The 23,342-nt window shown below is 52.8% G+C and overlaps 1 protein-coding gene across 1 annotated transcript in view; it reads left to right on the plus strand.

Moving 5' to 3' along the window:
• The first annotated feature begins 10,042 nt into the window (after positions 1 to 10,042).
• Positions 10,043 to 23,342, plus strand: part of NEURL1B (neuralized E3 ubiquitin protein ligase 1B) — a 122,079-nt gene continuing 108,779 nt past the window's right edge. Inside the window, exon 1 of the mRNA XM_063413561.1 lies at positions 10,043 to 10,397. Within this exon, the coding sequence (XP_063269631.1) occupies positions 10,067 to 10,397 (331 nt within the window). The 5' untranslated portion in view covers positions 10,043 to 10,066. The remainder of the gene's footprint in view (positions 10,398 to 23,342) is intronic.

The following is a 23,342-nucleotide window of genomic DNA, read 5'->3' on the forward strand; positions in this document are numbered from 1 at the left end:
GATTAAGCTCTAATGAATGTCCGGAGATTGCTTTTATAGAAATTACTTTAAAAAAAACCCAAACTGTTGCTCAGTTTTCAGTCTGCAAATATTCTCGTTTTTGCAGCATTTTTCATTGACTTCGCAAGACCACAAATGACTTTTCTTTTGGCCAGCAGTGCTTCAGCAGCTGTAGGAAAGTCAGGGAGGGGAGGGGGTGCTCATCCCTGCCCCATCTGCCTCGTGGGGCCAGGGCTGGCTCTGCCAGCTCCCCGCAGCACCGGGTTGGTGAGGCTCATCTCTGGATCTGAGGAGTTCTGCCCTAGATAGCCACAGCCCTGAGCTGTCTGAGGGATTTTTAGCCACACAACACACACCAGGTCCCTCTGAAACGCAGTGCTTGAGGCTGAAACTGAAAGTTCGGAGAGAATTAGTCACTGCTGTACCCTGGAAACGTTGGCAAAAACCAGCCTCAAACACCAAGGCGAGGGTTTTGCAATCCCAGCAGCAGCAGCAGCCTCTCCTGACACTCAGGGAGGTGCTGGGGGGAGCGCCCCAGCCCCTTCCTCCTGCCCCAGGCATCTCCCAGGGGTGCTGAGGGTGAGGAGGGTCTGGGGCACAGCCCAGCGCCCTGCTCTGCATCAGTCCCAGCCAGCCTGGGGGTTTGTGTTGTGTGTCTGTCCTGTGGAACAGCAAAGGCAGCCCTCAGTGCTTGGGGTGACAGAGATTGGGTCCCCACAGGGTGCCAGACCCATGAGAATGCTCTCCACCCACAGTGCTGCCAGTCTCAGAGAAATCCAGAATCATTTAGGTTGGAAAAAGGCTCCGAGTCCAGCCTGTGCCCCATCCCCACCCTGTCCCCACTCAGTGCCACCTCCAGCCCTTCCTGGGACACTCCAGGGATGGGCACTCCAAACCTCCCTGGGCAGTGCCAAGGCCTGAGCTCCCTTTCCATGGGGAAATTCCTGCTGCTGTCCCCCCTGAGCCTCCCCTGGCCCAGCCTGAGGCCGTTCCCTCTCCTCCTGTCCCTGTTCCTGGCAGCAGAGCCTGATCCCCATCTTGCTGCCCCCACCTTATCCCAGCCTCAGCTCGGAGGGTGCAAACAATTCGCTTGGGACGTTTTTGAGCTGAATTCCAGCTGTTTTGGTGCCCACAGCCTCCCGTGGAGAGTTTGACTCTCTTCAAAATGCAGAGCTGCAGCTTTTTCTGCCCTGCCGGGCTCTGTGCGGGGTGTGAGGAGGGGCCCTGGGGCAGGGCTGGCCCCACGCTGTCCCTGCAGGGCTCTGGGGCTGCTCTGACTCCTTGCAGATCCTCAGGGTCCACGTCAGTGCTGGCAGCGGGAGCCGTGCTGTGTTTAACCACCACAAAACATAGCAACGGCACAGCGGCGCTGGCAGCGCGCGCCGGGGGAAGACAGCACACAAAACCATCATGAAACAAAACCCAACGGGTTTTTCAGGCTTGCCTGGGCTTCACAGCACAGAAAAAAAAAGGGCCAAGCTTCCAGGAAATGGATGAGGGCTTGTGAAGGGATTATTGTGGATGCTCTGAGAAATCCCACCCCTTTCATCAGGAGTGTTGGAGGCAGTGCTGCCCTGCTCTGCTCGGGGCTGCCAGGGGAGCTCTGCTGTGCCCTGGAACCGGCTGTGCAGGCAGGGCAGGAGCCTCGGTGCTGCCCGTCCTGCTCTGCCTCCTCCCCTGCCAGCCCTGACCTGTTCACTGCGCTCGGGCACAGCCCTGAGCCTCTGGCACAGACCTGCTGTGCCCCCCAAGCCTCCACGGGACCCAGGGGAGGAGTAGGGGCTGAGTTTCTGCCTCAGGACAGGCACAGAAAGGTTTGGGGTGGAAGGGATCTTACAGATCATCTCATTCCACCCCCCCTGCCCCCTCACTAGACCAGGGGGCTCAGGTCTCCAGCCAACCCAGCCTTGAAGGGGTTTGAAGTGCTGGAATCCACTTCAGAAGAAGGGGAAAAACTGTGGGGAGCTCCAGGGAAATGTAAACCCCCATCTGTGTCACATCTGTCCCTGCAGTGGCCCCTGGGGTCTGTGCCTGGTATCCTGATCAAATCCTGACCTGAGGGGGCTCAGGAGGGGGCTCTGACCCACATCTAGAAGAGAAAGACAAGTCCTTGTGTGAGCAGAGCCCACCCTGCTCACCCCCAACCCTCCCTGGCAGGACACTGCCTCGCACCTCTGCCAGTCCCCAGAGCTCCCTCCAGAGCAAGGAAACTGGGACCAGAACCCTGGGACCAGAACCCTGGGACCAGAACCCTGAGGTCAGAACCCTGGGACCAGAACCCTGGGACCAGAACCCTGAGGTCAGAACCCTGGGACCAGAACCCTGGGATCAGAACCCTGGGGTCAGAACCCTGGGACCAGAACCCTGGGACCAGAACCCTGGGATCAGAACCATGGGATCAGAACCCTGGGACAGGCCCTTGGCACAGGGGGGCTGCTCATCCTTGCACAACCTTCCAGGAGAAAGCTGGGCAGTTCTGGTGGCAGGGAGCAATGGGAGATGGGCAGAGGCTGCAGGTGGCTCAGGGAGGACCCCTCACTCTGGATCCCCTGCTCAGAGCAGCTCCTGCCTCTGCTGTGGGCAGCCAGGGAGGGAGGGAGGTGAAGGCAGCCCCGATCGGTCCAGCTGACAGGTCCAGCACTGACCAGGCAGCAGGAGCTGAGGTTAAAGATAATGTTAATGCATAATTAGTAATCAAAACAACCCAGGCAGTCCTTTAAGAACTCGCTGGCACTCTTGAGCTCTCCTGACCCTCCTGGCCATACATTCTGAGGTTTGCTGAGTGCTGCAGACACAGCTGAGTCCTGTCGGTGCTCCTGGGGCTCGCTGGACACTCGGAGCCTCCCCTTGACTGCCGGGTCTCGTATTTTGAAGCGGTGCAGAGGAGGAGGAGGATGGATCAGCTTTCCTTCTGTGCCTCCTCCCACACGCCTCGGTCATGCTACCTCCAGTGCTTCCCCTTCCCACACCGAGCGAGCCCTTGGCAGGTTGTAGCCCGTAGTGCTAATTTTATTTGCTGCTTGATCATTTTTCTGGACTTTTGTGGCATTTTCTGGGTAAAGCCAGGCCCTTTCCTGGGCCCTGGGGGAGGTTTGTCCCGGCTGTGCTGTTTCTGTGTCACTGTTGTCACTGCAGAGCTCTGGGAGCTGTGTGTTCCCAGCACTCTGGGAAACAGCTTGGACAGCTCAAGGCTTTCACAGTGAAATCCTGGATACAGAGGAGAAAAAACCAGGCTGTGACTCACCGACCTGCACCTCCAGAGTGTGACAGGACCTTAACCGGCCACCTGGAGCCTGTGAGAGAAGGGAAAAAACAACCCAGGTGGCTCTTTTCAACCAAAATTGTGCCACCTCAGGGGCACCCAGCCGGTGTGGAGGGGTGTGGGAGTGCCAGGAAGGTGGTGCTGGGCGGCCAGGGCAGTGCCCGGTGTGTCAGTGCCCACGGTGTCACCGGGATGTCACCCAGCGAGACGTTGCGTCAGTGGTGGCCACCGCAGGGGTGCCGGTGAGCTCAGGCTTATTCACGCCAAAGTCACATCTGCTGCAGAACCTGCTGTGCCTTATCAAGGAGCTGAGCCTCCAGCACCTCTGCACAAAAGACGGAGAGGTCTGAGTCACGGGCGACCTGTTAAAAATCACCCAGGAATCAATGAAGGACAGAGAGGTGGAAAGAAGTCAGGCTCAGCTTGCTTGAGTAACCCTGCCAGGCCCCAGGCACCAAATGTCAGTGCTTTTATCAGCTTCCACTCACTCTGAAATATTCCTTAGCACATTTTCCACCATTTATTTCCATTTGAAACACGAGTCCACTAAATCCTGTGACTGACTGGAGTGAAGGAGTGACTCATCCTAAGCCAAAGCAGAAGCTGCCCTCAGACACCTCACACATCTGGATTTCCAGCCCCATTTCAAGCTGACTCTCAGCCCTGAAACCTGCAGCACCACCCACTCTTCCATGGCGCTCAGGGATGTATCTTGTGTAATAAACAACATATTTTCTAGCTACGATGAGAAAATGTCACACCTGGATTTTCAGTCTTGGTAGCAAATAGTTGAGATCCTCCTCAAGTGTGATTTAACTTGTGGTAACGAGAGTCACAATCAGAGAGATTCATCTTGTCCAGCTCTGCTGTCACATTAGCCAGAAGTTTTTTGGTTTTTTTTTTTTAATTTCCATCTCATATGACAACCTCTAAAATAGCTGTGGCAAAATGAGTAAATAAATAGCTGTCAGCAGTTTAAATAAGGCTGCCTTGCTCATTGTGGATGGATCTGTTTTCCTACACAGAAATCTTTTTCCAGGATGAATTTTTAAGGAACTGGGGCACTCATCTGTGAATTTCTGGATGTTGTGAGGCCACACCAGTGAGGCTGTGGGGAGCTGCCAGAGGGGTTTTCTGTGGATAAGGGAATTGGATGAGGGGCTCCAGGGAGTGTCCCCTGCTGTGGCCAGGCTGCAGGGAGGGCACAGAGCCCTCAGGCAGTGCCTGCATCCTCTTCACACGAAATCCCCAGGCCAGGAACGGGCACGTCCAGCCTTGAACGAGCTCTAGGGTGAGAAGGGACAGAGGAACATCACCAGCGATGCTCAGCCCAATAAACCCCGGAGCTGTGGCTGGGAGGTCTCGGGTACCACTGCAGTCCGTAATGACAGCGACCCCTGGGTGTCTGTGCCCTCTGCTGGGGGCTGCGGTGGCTTCGGGACACGCAGGGGGACAAATCTGCGCCCAGGGTGGGGGACTGCCAGTGAGCTCATTTCACCCGGCCTCGCAGACACAAAGCGGGTTTGCTTTTCCGCTTGGTTTTCCGTGCCCTTCTCGGGTGACATTTGGGTGTCAGCGGTGTCACAAGTCTGCTGTGGCCTCGGCGGGGACATCTGTGCCCTCCCTGCCCTGTCCTGTCCCGGGGAAGGGGTTCACAGGAGGCAGCGGGTGAGGGGTGCCCGCTCAGCATCCCCTCCCTCCGGCAGGGTCACTCCGGAGCTTCTCCGGTATCGAAACCTTCCCGGAGTTTTTGACGTCTCACAAAACACTCTGAGGACACGAAAGCGTTCAGCTTTCATGGGAAGGACCCTGCACAGGCTCACGGGGAGGATGTCACCCTTTTTCGGCTGCTGCTCCCTGCCTTGCCGTCGTTTTTGCGCATCGCGATTCCCCTCCAGGGACGAACCGGGAGGTACCAGCAGGGCTGGGGGCGTGCGTGGCACCCACCAGAACTGCCCAAGAGCCCCTTCCCGACAGCTAAACCGAGAGAAAAACTCCTCTGAGGGCGCTCGCCAGGACCAATTCTTGTGGAAAGCGAGCCTCGCAAATCGCGGTCCCAGCCCGGGCGGTTCGTGGGGAGAAGCTCCCCTCTAGCGGGGAGCGCCCGCAGCGGCTCCGGGGAGGAGAAGGGATCGAAAACCCCGCGGAAAAAAACCTGGGGAGCCGAAGGCAGCGGCTGAATATGAGCCAGCAGCAGGGGGATTTGGGATCTGCTCCAGGAACAGGGACAGGAGGAGAGGGAACGGCCCCAGGCTGGGCCAGGGGAGGCTCAGGGTGGACAGCAGCAGGAATTTCCCCATGGAAAGGGAGCTCAGGCCTTGGCACTGCCCAGGGAGGTTTGGAGTGCCCATCCCTGGAGTGTCCCAGGAAGGGCTGGAGGTGGCACTGGGTGCTCTGGGCTGGGGACAAGGTGGAGATGGGGCACAGGCTGGACTCGATGATCTTGAGATCTGTTCCAACCTCAATAATTCTGTGAAAAGCTCAAAGCAGAGGCACTGATTGTTCCTCTGCAGACCCAGCACGAGGGGTCCATAACTGGTTATATTGTCTGTAATGAGAACGGTGATGATGCCACTGAGTTGCCCAGTCCTTACAACTGTGTTTTCAGAGCATTAATTCTCTTAACAATATTTGCCTGTTTAATTCCCTCAGCATCCAGAGGGGAGAATTCAGTGTTGCTGTTGTTATCTGCTTTTTACAGAGAGAGAAAATGCTGGAAAAGCAAGGGAAGAACATTGCCTGGCAAAGTCATCCAAGGTCAGGATTGAAGTGATGCTGGAGGGAGCCTCACTTGAATAAGCCGTGCTGATCTGTCACATCACTCAGCTGCTCTTCACAGAAAGAACAAAGTTTTGTTATTTTGCAAATGGCCCTTAATGGAGCTGTGCACTGGAAAATGTGAAGTGACTGAAATGTAACTCTTTGCTCTCCAGAGCACCCAAATTTTGGGTGAGATCATAGAATCAGGGGGTGGTTTGGGTTGGAATGGGCTTTAAAACCATCTAGTTCCAGGCTCTTGCCCTGGGCAGGGACATACCCTAAACGTGTGGGATACAAACCCAGTCTGGGCACTGGGAAATGTGGGGGGTTCTACCAGGACAGCCTCTCAGCCACTGTGATGAAAACATTATTCCTCGTCTTCCCCAGGATCTGGGTTCTATCCAGTTTGGAGATCAAGGTCTCTGAAATGCTTTGAGATCTGCTGATAAAACCACAAAAGCAGCTGATTGTTACTGCTCTTACTGCGTTTATCAGAGTTTTGGGAAGGAAAAAATCCTTTTTTTTTCCGAGGATCAGACTGACAGAACTAAAAATATCACCGTGTTAGCAAGGGCTTGATCCTTGCTGCTACACTCTGTTCCTGCACCTTTCCCAAGCCTCTCTCTGGAAGCACAAGGGGACAGGGAATTTTGGGAGCATCTCCAAAAGCCCCTGTCAGTGCACAGGCACCTGCTGAGCCCAGGGCAGCATCACCAGTGCTCTGCCCCTGCTCTCATTTCTGTGTTCCATGCATTGGGTTGTTCTTGCAGGGCCTGCAGAGCAAGGGAGAGGGGAGGAATGAAACCCAGCACCTTCCTGCCCATTTCTTCTGGGAAATCTGCCCCGTGCAGCTGTGCCAGCCACCTCACAGTGCCAGCCCTCTGTGCCTAGAGCGAGGGGGGAGAGTTTAAGGGAGTTAAAGCTCTCTCTGCTGAAGGGTTTTTGTTCCAGGCCAATAACACATGTTGAGGGTTAGTCCTGCCTGACAGATTCTTGGTGGTCTTGGCATGGAGTGAGTGGGTGAAGCTCACTCAGTTCTCAGCAGAGACAGATGTTTGTGATTTTTATAAATCATTACTATGGTCATTGCCAGCCAGATTGCCTGGAATAAAAAAAGCCTTTCTTCAGGTCAGGATCAATGCATTTTGGCTCCAAAATCTCCTTGGGAAATCTGTGCTCTCTGTTATATTTCAGCTGTGGAAAAAACATTATGAAAATTTAACCTAATTGGGCTTTTATCCAGAGCATGACCCTGACACAGGAAGAGTCCAGGATAATGCAGGGGCTATTTTGGGGGCTGTGATGCTTGATAACCCTTTCCCTGCTCAAGACACTGTCAAAGATTTCAGGCCATTTTAAATACCAGCCCTCCCTGAGTGGTGTTATCCTCTTCTTGTGGGGAGAAGCTGCAGGGAGGGATTAAAGGGATTTAACAACTGCCCAAGAAAACAAAAAAACTCTACCAGGACATCATCTTCTGAGCCTCTGTGCTGTGCCAGCAGCTGGGGCAGTGCCTCCTGAGAGCCCAGAGGGGCCAGGCAGTGACCAGGGGGATTTAAATGGGAAGGAGCCACACAACTCCCCTGGGTCCCCTCTCAGGGTTTTATCTCTGTGGCTGAGTGACATGATGTGACCTTCCTGTGGCACCTCCTCCTCCTGGGGACAGCCTGGAGCAGTGTGGGAGAAGAAGGAGATAAAAAGGGGCTGCTCTGATGGGTCGGGGAGTTCTTGCCAGGAGGGCAGGGCCGTGATTGTGGCCCAGCTGTAGAAAAAGGGCAGGGTTTGTGCAGGGTTAGTACAGGGTTTGTGCAGGGTTTGTGCAGGGTTAGTACAGGGTTTGTGCAGGGTTTGTGCAGGGTTAGTACAGGGTTTGTGCAGCAGGGTTTGTGCAGCAGGGTTTGTGCAGCAGGGTTTGTGCAGCAGGGTTTTTGCAGGGTTAGTACAGGGTTTGTGCAGGGTTAGTACAGGATTTGGACAGGTTTTGTACAGGATTTGGACAGGTTTTGTACAAGCTTTGTGCACTTTTTATGCAGGTTTTGTACAGATTTTGTACAGGGTTTGTACAGGGTTTGTGCAGGGTTTGTGCAGGATTTGTACAGGGTTTTTGCAGGGTTTTTGCAGGGTTTTTGCAGGGTTTGTGCAGGGTTTGTGCAGGGTTTGTGCAGGGTTTGTGCAGGATTTGTACAGGGTTTTTGCAGGGTTTTTGCAGGGTTTTTGCAGGGTTTTTGCAGGGTTTTTGCAGGGTTTTTGCAGGGTTTGTGCAGGATTTGTACAGGGTTTTTGCAGGGTTTTTGCAGGGTTTGTGCAGGGTTTTTGCAGGGTTTGTGCAGGGTTTGTGCAGGGTTTTTGCAGGGTTTGTGCAGGTTCTGTGCAGGGTCTGTGCAGCTCCTGACCCCGGGCCCTGCCCTGGCAGCAGCAGCTCTGCACTCGCTGTCTCTGCACTCAGGTTCTCACTGCACCTGCTCAGGTGGAAGCAACTTCCCTGTCATTAGAGGGCTGGGAAAGCTGCTCCGTGCACTTCTCGCCCTCCTCAGGAATGTGAGTGTGTCTGAGTGCGTCCTGGGAACACACAGAGCCAGAAGCCTCCTCCCGCTGCCTTCCAGAAGGGCACTGATTTCTCTGACTTTCTGTGGCAGCTCCCGTCTGCCACCAGTCCCAACCTGCTCAGGATGCGCTGGGAACACTCAGCACTTCTGCCTTGGGCTGCTGTTGTTATCCATAGAATTTTGGAATATCACGAGTTGGAAGGGACACCCAGGATCATCCAGCCCAGCCCCTGTCCCTGCACAGACCCCCAACAATCCCACCCTGGGCACCCCTGGCAGCGCTGTCCGAGCTCTCCTGGAGCTCTGGGGCTGTGCCCATTCCCTGGGGAGCCTGGGCAGTGCCAGCACCTCTGGGGGAAGAACCCTTCCCAAAATCCAACCCAATCCTCCCCTGGCATAGCTCCAGCCCTGCCCTGGTTCCTGTCCCTGTCACAGAAATTGGAGCTCCTGGTGAGGTCTCCTGTCAGTCTCCTCCAAGCTGCGCTGGATTGGAATTTTTGTTCCAGGGTTATTACCAGAAACCCAAGCCACGCTAAGGCCCCTAATTTGGCAATGAGGGACAATAAATCCCCACGTGTGAGGACAGCGCTGTCAGCTCAGGAGGCGGCTCCGAAGGTCGCTCGAGTGCGAAGCTTTGTCACAGCGCTCGCACCCGAGGAGATAAGCAGTGCCTCAGCAGCCAGATAAGGAGGATCCGATGTCACTGTCACCCTCTGCCCCCGGGACATCCCTTCCTCCGCCGGGCTCCCAGCCCGACCCCTGGTGTGTGCTGTGGGCACTGGGAAGGCAGCAGCGCTCCTGCAAAAGCATCGTGGCTCCTTTTTTGGTGGACTCAGCCCTTTCCCAGGCTCCGAGCAGGAGCACACGCGTCTGCACATCATGTTCCCATTATTTTGTCCATGGTTTTCAGGGCAGGATGTGTCTTCATCTCTATTTCAGCAATTCAAAGCTGCTGGCACCCAGTAAAGATGCTCTGGATACAGCTGTGGAGGAGGAAACCGGCACTGGGACAAACGGTGGCCTCCCCACTGTCATTTTCCTTCTTTCTGTTATTCCCAGGGTTGGCTGGGCTGCTGTGACAGTAGAAACACTCAGGAATTCCAACCCTTCTAATTTGCTCCTTTTCTTCCTTCGAAGTCCACATCAGTCCCGTGCCAAGGGGAAGAGTAAATGAGATAATGGGGAACAGAAGGCAGCAGGACTCATCCCAGCTGGAACTGTCCCAGCTCTGCGGCACGAGAGGACCACACGCCGCTGGGATTGGGAAGAAATCCTCACCCTGTTCTGTGGTGTTGGCTCCTGGCCTTTCCCGGGCGTGGCTGTGCCCCGGGACAGGTGACAGCCAGGAGTCTGCTGTGCTGCGGAGCCGCGCTTTAAAGCCTTTTGGGAAAGGAAACAATTCTGCGTTGTCACGGAGCGTGGGGACACCCCTGGGTCCATCCCACTGTTGGCGGGATGAGCACAGGGATGGGAACCCTTGGGATTGCCCCGGGGCGGGATGGCAGCGGGGTGGACACCTCCTCCTGCGGCTGGACAGGCGCGGGCTGAGCCCCCCGACCCTCCCGAACCTGGCACGGCTGGGCTGGAAGCGTTCGGACCTATCCGAGTGCCGGTGCCGGTCCGCTCCGCCCGTGTCCCGCCCGCCGCCGCGGTTGGCGGTGCCGGCTCTGGGCGGGGCGGGGCGGCAGCTTCGAATCGCGGCGACAGCGCTGCCCGAGCGCGTCCTGCCACCCGCCCTGCCCCGCACAGACCCTGCCGGCCCTTCCCGGCCCCGCTCCGTCCGCCCATGGGCAACGCAGAGTCCGTCCCGCGCCGCGCCGCCGGCCCCGGTAAGTGCGGCCCGGTGGGCTCCGTGCGGGTCCCGCTCGGTCCCGTCGGGTCCCGCTGGATCCCGCCCGGTCCCGCTCCCCTCCGGGTCCCGGGGCTCCCCCAGCGCTGAACACACATCCCGGGTGTGTTCCCTGCCCCGCCGTGTCCCTCGCGTGGGGAGGATGCGACAGCCGCGCCGGTGACCGGAGGGCGGTGGCAGTGACATGTCCGTGCTCGGACCGCGCTCAGCACAGGTGCACAGGTCCGAGCCCTCTGCTCACCTGTGCTTCGACCGCCCCAGACACCTCCCAGAGGGTTTGGGGGCTTTTTTCCCCCTGCCAAACCAGACTGAGGCCACGAATGTACTTTCATCCCTCGCAGCTGCTGTCCGCGCAACAGCCCTGCCAAATCCACCCGCCGCAATTCAAAGTCCTGCGCTCCAAAATCGCCTGCCAATCCCAGCTCCGGGGCTGCGGGAACAGACCCGGGCAAACAAACGGCTTGGCGCTGGCCACGCCGCCGGGTGTCAGGTTCTTGTTGCCTTTTATGCGTCTTTTTTTTCGTGTCCAAGAAGTCCAACAGCCGCCAGCCTGGTTGGCTGGATTTGAAGGGAGCCGATAACTGAGCTCAGCCAACCGGCACAAGATGCCAGCGCTCTGGAATACAAATAATCCTGGGTGGGAATAGGAGAAGCATTGAGTAACGTGCGGGCTGAGGCGAAGCAGCACCGCGGTTACTGGGGTTGCTGCACAGCAGTGAGGTCCTGCAAGCCTCAACTTGTTTCTTGTTAACCTCTCCTTGGCCTGGGGCCTTTGAGATTTGCAAAAACTGCAGAACAGTTGTATTGTGGGTTTTTTTTTTTTTTTTTTTTTTTTTTTTAAGATATGTGTGACCTGCTGCAGTTGCAATAAAACATTGTCATTCTTCCCACCTGGTTCTTAACGTCAGAAACGTGATCAATTTTTTAGGCTTTTACAGCATGGTCTGATTTAATGACTTCTTTCACAAAGTCCTTAGTTTTGTTTTCTCTTCCTCTGGGGGAACCCAAAATATTTTGCTGCTGGCAGGACGAGGGTGTTGTCATCGACTCTGTGAGTTCAGCGGGGTGATGTGCAGAGAGGGGTGAAGCTGCACTGCTGGATGCTCCTGCCCGCGCCTCCCTGCAGGTGTGTGTGGTATGGAGGGGAGGGAAAAGTCCCCCTGGAGCTGTGCCAGGAACCTTTGGAGCAGGAGGCTGCACTGCCCTGAGTGGCAGGTTCACTGGCAGAAACCCAGAGCGGGTTCCTGGCGATGCTGTGGAGGGAGAAAAAGGAATGTGGGTCAATGCAACGTGAGACTGGGGTGTCTGCACCTGTAGGAAATACTTCTCCATGCAGGAATTGGGCAGAAAATAGACAGAAAAACCCCCAAAGCCAAAAGAACAAACCAAACCAATTAATTTCTGATCCTTGTTTGTACTGGCTGCCGCTCTCAGGTGTGGGGAGCACCACTGGGGCCAGAGCTGTGTGTACCTCAAGGGAGGGTCCCTGCTGTGCTCTGGGTGTTACTAAACCCCCAGGAGATCAAAACCTGGGCTGTTCCTAACAAATGAGGGCTTTTTAAACCCTGCTGCAGTGGGTTATTCTCTCATTTCCTTTATTTCTCCTTCTTGGGAGCTGTTCTGCTGTGTTTGGTTTCGGGAGGGTCAGCCCCCATCAGATTTACATGCTTGCTATTTAATGCAAGATTCTTTCTAACTGATGAATTACTCTGCTCCCCGATGTTGGCTTTTGTTTTGAAATCCAAACATCCAGTCTTTGATTATAAAGCCAGCTCTGCAAAACAGAGTTGGCGATAACATTTGGGAAGTTAATGAACTGTTAGGTAAGGCAGACCTCAATAATACATTGTGTCAACAGCTGCTGCTGCTCCCGTTTGCTTAACACTGAAGGTAAATAAATGTATTTGATGATACTTCTAATATTGGAAAGGAGAATTTGAACCAAGGTGGAATTAATTGTCAAAGGCTAAAAGTAAGATAATCAGTGTTTGGGTAGAAAGTAGGAATACAGGATTGTAAAATCGGTAAATCTTTAAAGCTGGAGTTGTTTCTGAGGCACGAGGGTTCTTAATTTAGAAATATTGATCTGTACATCTATTATAAGTGAGGTTCTGCAGCATGGTGAGCTGGGCAGGTCCCCATGTCCCCCGCTCCTGGCTCGGGTGGGCAGTGGGGCTCTGTCACTGGAGGGCAGCCCAGGATAAAGAGTCAGCACTGCTACTCTGTAACTCACCGGGAAATAAAAGAAAAAACAAACCCAAGAACAACAAAAAGGCTGAATAAATGCCAGGAAAAGGACACTGTGAAGTTGGTTGCTTAAGGGATCAAAAGAAAAGCAAATAACCATGCAGCAGCTGGTCCCAGGAGAGCAAAGCTTGGAGGGGGACACAGCTGCGGGTGACTTCTCACGCCAGGAGCAATGTGCATCCTTCTGACAATCAGGAACTCTCCCAGTGGGGAGGAAACTCTGGGTTATTTGCACCTTGTGCAGCTCAACAAGGTCAAAAGTTGCTGAAAGGTTTTTTTGCATAATGCAAGTGGACTTATGGCTGTATTAGATAATCATTCCCCGATTGAACTCTGGTAATGGTCTTGGAGTGTAAAACCAAATTGCAGTGCTGGGAGAGTTCCAAGTCAGCACAGAGCACACAGACGGCTGTGCTGGGTTCCTTTTTGGTGGATCTGACCTTATGCAGTGCCTGGCTTTGTCCCAAAGTGTCATTCCTGGGCTTCTCTCGGCTCTTTGCTCCCAGATTTCTCCTTCTGTAGGAATTTCCCGCCAGACCCTGTGCTGGAGAAGCAAGAGGAGTTTGTTCCCGCAGGGTTTTGCTTTCCCTCTGCTCCGAAGGGCAGCGGGAAGGATGAAGGATCCCAGCTCTGGGCTTAGATGGCGCCAGAGCCTCAGGAAAGGATGTCCCAGGATCAGCCCGAGATTCTCAGCCCCGCTCACCTGAGCTCAGGTGAGAGCCCAGCCCATCCTCACCGAGGGGATGGGAGCTGCCCTTGGGCACTGAAGGGTCAGCTTTGGTTGGGATCTCGATTCCTGCAGCTGGGAAATTCTCAGCTCGTGTTTTGTCTTCTCTGCTGTGCTCCTCACCCTGAGTCGCTGTACCCAGCTGCCAAAATATTCCACATTACAGTGAATTCCCACATGGAGCGTGCTGGCATTGCCCGTCCTGCACGGACTCACACCAGGAGCTCTAGGCAGGGGTGCCTTGGAAAGGCTGAGCTGGAACAGAGACTGGAGAGAGCTGGAGAATAAAGCAGGGATTTATTGAAAGGCCTCTAGGATACACCAGGACTAGAGCCTGGCCAGGGCTGCACCCAAAATGGTCACTAAATGGACCCAAAATGGACACAAAATGGGCAACCAGTCACCAGGTTTTACACTTTTATAAGTTTTGGTCCATTTGCATATTGGGGTTTAATTGTACAATTACAGCTCCAGGCTGTGAGGTCCCACCCTTCTTGTTCCTCCCTCCAGCCACCCTTGTTTGTGCTTTTGGGCTGGAAGTTGTCCTTGGTGTGCAGCAGGAAAAGGATTTGTTTTGTGTCCCTGCTATGTGCAGAGAACTTACCAGCATCTAATATGAGGTTCAGAACTGCATCCCTGGGCAGCACAGAATCTGAAAAACACAAAAGCTACAAGTTAAGGCATCAGCAGGCTGGGGCAGCTGTGGGGAAAGCAGCACAGTCCCCTCATAGTTTGCTCACAGCCCCTTTGGTTTCACACAGCTCATTAACTGCTCTCTCATTAACTAATTGCTGCTGCACCGCTGCAATTCTGCACTCCTCCGAGTGCTGGGGCTGTGCCAAGCCTGGCTCACCTGGGGATTGAAGTTATTGTCTCAGCTGGATTTTTTCCTGATAAATGAACAGCGTTTATGTGGATTTATCACGAAGGTGATAAGAGAGTACAAGCTGTATTTCCTTCTCAGTGCACGGTGTGAAATCATCCCAGAAGCTTGGCTGGGGGGGATTCCCTGCAGCCTCATCTCGTGGAATCCCAGAATGGTTTGGGCTGGAAGGGACCTTAAAGCTCATCCTGTTCCAGCCCTGCCACGGACAGAGACACCTCCAGACTGCTCAGAGCTCCAGTCTGATGCTCAGGAAAAGCTGATGCTTAGTAGTGATGTCTCTTTTTGCAGATCTGGATGAATTTTGGTTTGCTTTGGGACAAACACAAAGTGTTCACTGTGTCACAAAACTTCCCAGGGCAGGGGGGGTCCTGAGGAGGGGGATGCACAATGGTTACAGGACATGGGAATGTCCTGTGGGTGTGTGTTCCCATCAGGTCACCCCCAAAACCCCTTTTCAGGGCCCTTCACTAGGGCCAAGCGTTTTATCATCTCTGAGGCTGCTGCACACACCTAAAAAGGAGCATCCATATGGCCTGAGCAGAAAGAACTCCAGTTTTCATGTTTGGCACTCAAACCACGCAGTTATAAATGCCTGCTCCTGCCTTGAACTGGAACAGAAATGTTTATAACTCCTGTTGCTCTCTTGACAGTTTGCCCATTAATTTAGTGTCGAGACACCTTTTAATTTCTGACCTCATCTGGGTACCAGCCCAGAGTCTGCTGACGTTGCTGACTTTTTCCCCATCAAGGACAGAAGCTTTGCTTTTAGAATGCTGCCCTCAATTTGCAGAGGTGAGGTTTCTCACACACATCCCACCTTCTCAGGGTACCTCTTCCCTTCCTGGCTGGGACCACTCCTGTGGGTCTGAGAGCCCCTCAGGGAATGGTCCCTGGGATGCAGCTACAAATCCTGCAGTGGAGGGCGAGGGTAGGAAGAAATGAGAAACTTCAAGTCTTAAAATGACCCAAAAACTCACCCAGCCCTTCATTGTCTCTATTTCTGGGTCCCCGATAAAACTAAAACTCAGTTCTAAATAATGTGCAGCCTTTCAGCAAGGAAAAGCAAGACAAAGGGGCTATTTAAAGCCACCTCCTTTGCAGGGCTTGGCTGGCGGGCTCTGCCTCTTTTGTGTCATTGTGTGTGTGCAAAACACAGACGAGAGGCCGGGGAAATACAATGTGCACTCCAATTTAGAGCACATGCAAAGGTCAGCCCTGGTGCACGCCTGGCTTTGGGCTGAGCAGGTTAACTTGGATTTCTGAGAAGCAACGAGGGCTATCACAAACAGGCAGTGGATGCAGTTATAGAGCAGAATAACCTGTCTGGCCCACCCCTGGCTGCTCTTTTTGCTCTGAGATCGAGGCATTATCTTCCCTCCGTGGCTCTGTTCTGTCTTGCTGCTTGAATCCTGGATCTTTTACCCTTCAGTGTCCTTGGGTGGATAAGGAGGCCAGGAGTATCTGTGTGAAACATTTGGAGAGCCATAAATATAAATGTGAGGTGTCACAACGTGTGGCCGGCTTGAAAGCAGCTGCAGAACCCTCAGAGGCTGCTGACCTGGGACGTGTTCTGGCAGGGGAAGGAACACCTTAAAAGCACTTGCTAAACTGAAGGGAGCTGCTTGCTGCAGGTTGTTTGGGGGAACAGGGCACAGGAGGAAAGGAGGGCACAGAGGGATGTGCTGGAGGTGACACCCAGCAGGGTTGTGCTGCCCTGCTGGGAGATGGGGAACCTGTCTGGGTTCTGGACCTGCACAGCCTGGGGAGGGTCTGCTGCAGCCTGAAAACTGAGCAGGATTTTGAGATGCTGAAGGAGTCCATACAAAGAAAAATCTGCAGAGATTTTACTGAGGAGATGGGGCAGGTTAGTTTGTTGTTGTTGCTCTTTTTTTGGAGGGGGATACAAGTACTTGAGTGTTTTTCAACAACTAAATTTGGTGTTTTTAAGAAGTGTCAAGACAATCTCAGTGCTTTGAGAAGTAGCTCTGATGTGCCCCTCGGGGATGAAATCTCAGACCAACAAAGCCCAGAAGGCAGAGAATGACAAAGGAAGATTATTGGGGTCTGTGGTGTCTGGTGCAGGGCCATGGGCTGAATTCCCAGCTCAGGAAAGCTGCTGGGATGGGAATGATGTCCACAACACCCACCCCGCTGTGCCTGCTTTAAATGTGGCATTTTCAGGGCACAACACCCACCCAAATATCCCACTGCAAAACGTGACAGGGGCTGGAGAGAACCCCCAGCTGTGGGGCTGCCTTGGTTGTGTGAGGGGGAAACTGAGGCCTGAGGTGATAAGGGCTTATCTGGAGTTTGCACCTCTTGCTGTGCAGGGGGGCTGCAGCAATCCCCCAAATCTCGAGGCAGTTCAGGAGTCCTGGCTAAGATCCCTGCTGTCATCTCTGAACTGTGCTGCCTTCCCAGTGCCTGGGGGTATAAAAACATCACATCCATTTCAAAGCTTTATCTGTGCCTCCTTGCTGCAGCGCTCTGATGGATTTTTGGCCTTGTTCAAGCAATCTTCTGCGAGGATTTATCTATTTTTCGTGTGTCAAAGATAATTCTTATTTTTTCAGCACTTCTTCATGCTGAATTAATTTGCTCTCTGTCAAACCTGTTTTGTTTTTCTCTCGAGCCCTGTGAGTGGGAGAGCCCGACTCCCAGAAATGTGTGTGCATCTCTTCTCCTGCGTGTGGCACTCCCGTGCCAATAAATCCAAACCTTCAAACCCTCTGAAGGAACACAGCCCTCAGCAGGGGTGGCTCTGGCTCCCAGCTCCGGCATTCCCAGGGGATGGGGTTATGGGCAGCGTGGTTCCCTTTGGAGCCATTGACAAAGCCATTCCCTTCATTTGGCCAGGAAAAAACACTTTAATTTTGGAAGATATGGAGCCTCCTCCTCCTTTTCCTCTCCTGTCCACCTGTGCCTTGCAGACAGGAGCTGGAGGTGCTGGGATGTGCTGGGATGTGCAGGGACAGGCTTTTTTTTTTTTTTCTCTCTTTATCCAATCTGGGATAATGTGGTTTGTTTTGGGAACAGTGTTGGAAACTGGGAAAACAGGTTACTCAGAGAGTAACTGGGAGCTGACACTAATTTATGATTTTTTTTCCTCTATCTTTAATTTGCTGAAGGTTAATGGGGCTGAGATGAACAACCCTCTTAAAAGCCACAGGGTAACAACAACCCCAGCACTTCCTGCTGTGACCAGGGGAGCTGCCTGGTCCCTGTCCCTTGGGAATGGCCTGGATTGTCACAGCCCTGTGACAGCTTGGGGCTGAGCTGGATCTCTGTTATGGTCAGAGCATTCAAGGGTGATTTTAGGATGCTTCAGGGCTCCTTCTGGTAGCAGGGATGCTAAATCCAGGTTTATTTGGTATCCTGCAGGTGCACAGGGCAGGAGTCGTGGCAGGATCAGGGCCATGTGGCTGCTGAAGGTTTTTGGTGTCAGGAGGAGCAGCTGGGCACTGGAGGGGCTGAGCTGAGGGAGGATCTCCCACTCCTCTCATTCTCCTCTCTGATGTGGAGAAACAAACCCAAACCGAGGTGCCCTGGCTGTGACAAGTGCCCTGTGAGGCTTTGCCCCTTCCCAGCTGAGTGTTTTGGGAGGCTCTGGGTGCTCCTGGCTGGGTCTGCTGTGCAGGGGGTGTGGGGAGCTGGGGCTGAGCAGGGTTTGGGAGAGGCCGGGCAGAATAAGAAAAACAAGAAGCAGTTGTTTGTTAGGCTGCTTTGTTCTCTCTATTTCTGTAGCTAACCTTTTACTTCTCAAAGCAATAAAAAAAGCTAACCCAACCAAAAAACACCCCTCCTCAAAAAATATTGCAGGGTGTTTCTTTGTGTGCTTTGACTAAGCTGTTCCTCATAAACCAGCGGCTTTTGCGTAAACACAGGCACGGCAGGCAGAATTATCTGCTTTTTTTTCTTGCAGCTGTCAAGTACCTTTGCTCCCCAGTAATGTGAAAATGGGGGCAGCGAGGCTGGGAGAGGCAGAGCAGACGGAACCTGGGGTGCCCTCCTGTGCCACTGCATCCTCCCTGCTCCTGCTGTGCCAGTTTGTCCCTGGGTGCCACCAGGTCTGAGCAGGGCTCGGCTCCAGGGACATTAAACCAGCCAAGGGCTTCAGGGCATGAGGCAGGGACAGAAAACCCACCCTGGGCTGCATCTTTGGGCAAGGGCCGTTCTCAGGGCTGTAAATGTGCCTCTGGAGATGGGCTGGGATGTGAACTTTTAATTGCTCGCCAGTGCTGGGGTCCCAGCAGGGCTGGCAGTGGCAGCAGCAGTTTGGTTGCTAATTGCTGTGCCTGCTCCCTCGTGGCCTCCAGTCAAAGCTGGCATGCTCAATCCAGGATCTGCTGGAGAGGAGGGAGACCTCCCTTCCACCCCTTTGGGCTGTGGGCTTCAGTGATTTTTTTTTTTCCCTAGACAAAAAGAAAAAAAAATTCTGTGTCCCGTGATGGCTCTGATAAGCTGGAGGCTCCAGACATGCCCCAGCACAGACTGCCCATTACAGCCTTTGTTTATTCAAAAATAAAAAGCCCAACCTCACTATCTTGATGATGGAAAAAAAAAATTCCATCAACATGCCAGAGGCGTAATTGGTGCCAGTGGAAACCAAAAATGACCCTTTGCCTTCCCCTCCACCCACCTTTTTCACAGTCAAGTGGTTTGGGAGGGAGCTTTTCTTAGGCCCTGGGGGTGCTGCAGGAATCCTTTCCCATGGACCCAAACCAGGCTCGGATGCTCCAGGGGATGTGCCAAAATTCCAGGTGGAACAATGCATCCCTGCCTCTCAAACTGTGCTCAGATCCTCTTGGGACCAACCTGCTAAGCCAGGTGTCCCTCAGTGCCACCAAAGCCACCAGGCTGGCCTGAGCCTTTGAGGTTTTTGTGGGAGCCCTGCAGGGATGGCTCAGCCAGGGATGAATTTCACGGGAGGATTATTGCCACACAATGTGCTTTTTGTGCAATTATGTGCTGTCTTTTAAATCATTTCCTCCAACAAGTCTGTCCACACCCAAAGCAAAATAAACATTCTGAAAGGCTGCAAAGATAAACACACAATGCTTGCCCTTAAATGCAGCTTTTTTCTCCCACTCCTTACAGACACCTGCTCCGTGTCCTGGAAAGGAGGAGCATCCAGGGATGCTGAGTTAGGATTACCCAACACAAACTTTGGCAAATCCCAACTTTCCAAAGCTTCATTTCAGACTATCAATATCTTTTTTAGTCAATAACTTTATCAGAAAGGAGAAAGTGAAACCTGGGACTCTGTCACCTCCTTGCTCTGCCTTTTTTTTAAGGTCATCAGTGCTTTCTTTTCATCACTTTGAGGCCCTTTGAGGCAAAATTTCTAGTGCTGGCTCCCCAGCCTTGTTCCACCCCTCTGAGCTGATTTCCAGTTTGCTCTCACCCATTTTTGGGTGAGCCTGGGTGCTGCCCATGCTGGTGGGAGAACACCTCAGCAGCAGCCCCCACCACCCACAGCTGCTCCTCTGAACTTTTCTCGGCTTTCCTTCGGGAATAATTTGTATAAAAGAGGGAATTTTAACCCGTGCTCACTCAGCCTGTTTCCTGGGTTGATAATCTGTGATCTCCCTGCGGGGCTGGTGTTTTGGGGTGAGGGAACTGCAAAGTGCCCTGGTTTTAATTAGCATCTTAATTAGTTTATCAGGTGTTGGCACCACTGTCATTCCTGGATGCACTTTTCAGCAGAGCTCTTGTTCTTGCTATCCTTCAGTGCTTAATTTTTTAGTTATCATAAAGTATCACTTTCCTGGTTCAGGGAGATATTCCTCTGAAATTCAGTGTTTGTTAGCTGAGCTGGGTAATACATCTTGGGTTTTTTTCCCTCCCCAATAACCAAATCACTTCAGTTTTTCTTCTGCCCAGCTCCAGATAATGCCTGATCATTAATCCCAGAAATGTGCTGTGATAGGAAAGGTGTACCCCTCTGACAGATAAGCTTGACTGACATAAATAATTTAGTTCCTCTGCACTTTTTTTCCTTCTGTAACTGCTGGAGATGGAGGTGACCCACAGAGTCATCTGAAATTCTCCTGCCAGTGATCCCCAGCTTTGATTTTGTTTTCAGCTATTTGGCAGCTGTAATTTATAGTCATGCTCCAGTGGCTTAGGAAGATTATATTCTTTATTTTCATATCATTTTTCTGCTACAGTAACTGAAGAAAAAATATGGGTATTTTGTCTATTTACTTCTTTGGTGTGGTCTGAGTTCTGAACATTGGGTTTTCCTTCATCCCTTTCCCTGCTGATTTTTGTCTGCCCTGAATCATCTTTATCTGTCTCATGATGGGCTGCCTGTGCTGTCTCTGTGTTCTGCCTTTTTGCAGAGTGGAAATTGCATTCCTGTGGTTGCCATTTGTTCCCTCCAGGCTTAGCCAGGATTTCTCCTCTTTGATGGCAGAGGCTTTCCTGGGGGTTTGTCCCAGAACCAGGGGGACCCTTGGGACCCTCCAGAGAGATGGAACTGGAGTGGGGTCAGTGGCTCTGCCCCTCCTTTTCTGTGGCTTCCTCACAGCCCTGGGGACACAGTGCCAAATAAGGTGACCACGGGAGGGGGCTGGAGCAGCCCATGGGCAGAGTTTGCTTTTTGCCAGCAAGCAGAACCTGTGTGGCCGTGGCAGGGACCCTGCACTGGTTGGACTGGGAGGGTTTGTGCTCCTGGCTCTGGTACTGAACCTGCCCAGGGTCCCCTCTGTGTGCCTGGTGCTTCCTGTAGGGACATGAATCCCCTGCAGGATGTCCTTTCTTCTCTTCCCAGAGGTTCTCCCTGGCTGCTCTGCAGCAGAAGCTGGCTGAGATCCTGGTTAGATCCTCAGCTCTGTCAAAGGGAAGAGAAGGTGCTGAGTGCAATTTTTTGGTGCAGTTTGCCCCTCAGTGTCACCTCATCCATCTCTTTGTGACAGAAAATCCTCCTGTGTTCCTCGGGCCCATGCTTCTCCCTCAGGGTGGTTCACCCACCTTAAAAATCTGAGTCCACATAACCAACCCTTGCTCAGCATCTCTGAGCTCAGGGCAGAGTACCAGGAGTAATTCCCAGCCCAGTACCAGGAGTAATTCCCAGCCCAGTACCAGGAGTGATTCCCAGCCCAGTACCAGGAGTAATTCCCAGCCCAGTACCACGAGTAATTCCCAGCCCAGCCCTTTGGAAGGTGCTGTGTGTCAGTGTGGCATTCATGGACTCCTGGCAGAGCTTTGGGATGTCTGAGGGGTGCTGGAATTACAGCCTGGGGGAATCCAACTGCTCCACAGGCTTTGAGCACTGAGGGGGAAATTAAAAAAAAAAAAAGCTCTATTGGCTTTTTGCTTGTGATTTCACTGGCGAGGCAGGAAGTTTGCAGCTGAAGGGGGAAAGTCTTGGCTGCTGAACCTGGAGTGGGATGGAGGGATTTGAGTTAAGCTTTCTTATTTCATCTTTATGGTAGTGACTCACTTGACACTTGACTTTATTCTGTAATTGTAATGTTTTAACCTGAAGCTTTGCAGATGGAGAGCTGTCAGGTCGTTCTGCTCAGCTGGTGTGAGAAGAGCTAACCCAGGTTTGATGGTCCTCTGCCCTCAGAGGGTTCTGTGCCAGCCTCTTCCCAGGTCTGTTCCCAGTGAGAGCAGTGGAAATGTTGTCTCATCAGAGGGTGTTCCTGGGGTCTCTCCAGGCCTGGTGTTGGTGTCTCTGCCCAGAGAAAATCCCACAGCTGGAGCTTTGGTGGGATTTGCTGTGCCTGGGGCAATGCCTGGAGTGTTCCCTTGCCAGGAGGAGCAGGCAGTGTCTGAGAGGATCCCGTGTCCTCCTCAGAGCAGGGAGAAGAACTCTTCACCTTGAACAAGGGCAGGCATTTCTGTTTCTCCATGTTTCCCAGCTGTTCATGGGGATACCATGACACTGTCAGTGTCTAAAGAACACTGGAGTGCTCTGAGATCTGCTAGGAAACTCTGCGAGCTGCTCCCTTTATGGTTCAGAGGGACTGACCCCCTCACTCAGCCTGATCCAAACCTGCACACAGCTCTTCCCATCTGCTGTCCATGTTTTGCAGTGTTTCTTCTTGACTCCAAGTTTTGGTGAGGAAAGGAGTGAGCAGGATGCTGCTGACATTTTCCAAGGTCTGTCTGAGAGGTAGTGGGGTAGACAAAAATGCAGTGTTGCAAAACTATCACTGGGCCTCCTGTGCATTTAAACAGCTTTAAAAATTACTTCTGTAGGCCTGGAATCCTCACAGCCACCACCAAATCCGAGTGCAGGACTGGGCTCCACATCTGATTCAACTCCTGATGAATCATTATTTCCACTACTTGTTTTGCATAATTGCTTTTGCTAATCCTCAGCTGCATTTGCATTTTCTCAGTGCTCACCATCCCCTTCATCCCTTGCTGGGTGCAAGTCTGGAGGTGTCAACATCCAGCCCGTGTCCCTTGTGATGTTCAGGGGAGCTGTAAATGCAGGAGAAGGTGATCTCTGGCTGGTGTAAATTCTCAAGGCTGTGCTGAGTGGATCTGTAGCACTCAGCTGCAGGAATTCCCACGGGATATTTCATTCCTGCTGGCTGGAACAGCAGAAAGCTGCTGGGGGAAATGGCCTTGTTCAAACATACCTGATGTGAGCACGACTCACAGCTGAGCAATTCTCTGCTCCTTTGTTTTGGCCTGTTAAGCTTTAGCAAAATAAAATCAATCTTTTGGCCTTTTCTGCTGGTTCCTGTGTGGAGTCAGGTGTTTTACAAGCTCTCCACATCCTCTTGGCCACACAGCAGCCTGTTAAACTGGAACCCCAAGGCAGAGGCTCCGTGGCAGCTCACAGAAAAAGGAAAAGGATTGCCAGGTTAAGTGTAGTTTAGTTACTTAAAGAGTGAAAAGTTTCCCTGCAGATAACCAGAGTTCAGCTCTGTAATTCTGACTTATTCCAGCACTGATTCCACTGGGGCTCCTTGCTGTTGGTTAAAGGATGGGAAGGCAGGGGGTTTGTTTGGATTCTGCTGCATTAACCCCACGGTCAGAACTGTAAATGGTTCAGGGAGTAAAAGGTACCTGAGCCAAGCCTCGTTGTCACAATGAAAGGA

The sequence above is a fragment of the Prinia subflava genome, chromosome 16 (genome assembly GCF_021018805.1).
Source record: "Prinia subflava isolate CZ2003 ecotype Zambia chromosome 16, Cam_Psub_1.2, whole genome shotgun sequence".
NCBI lineage: Eukaryota > Metazoa > Chordata > Aves > Passeriformes > Cisticolidae > Prinia > Prinia subflava.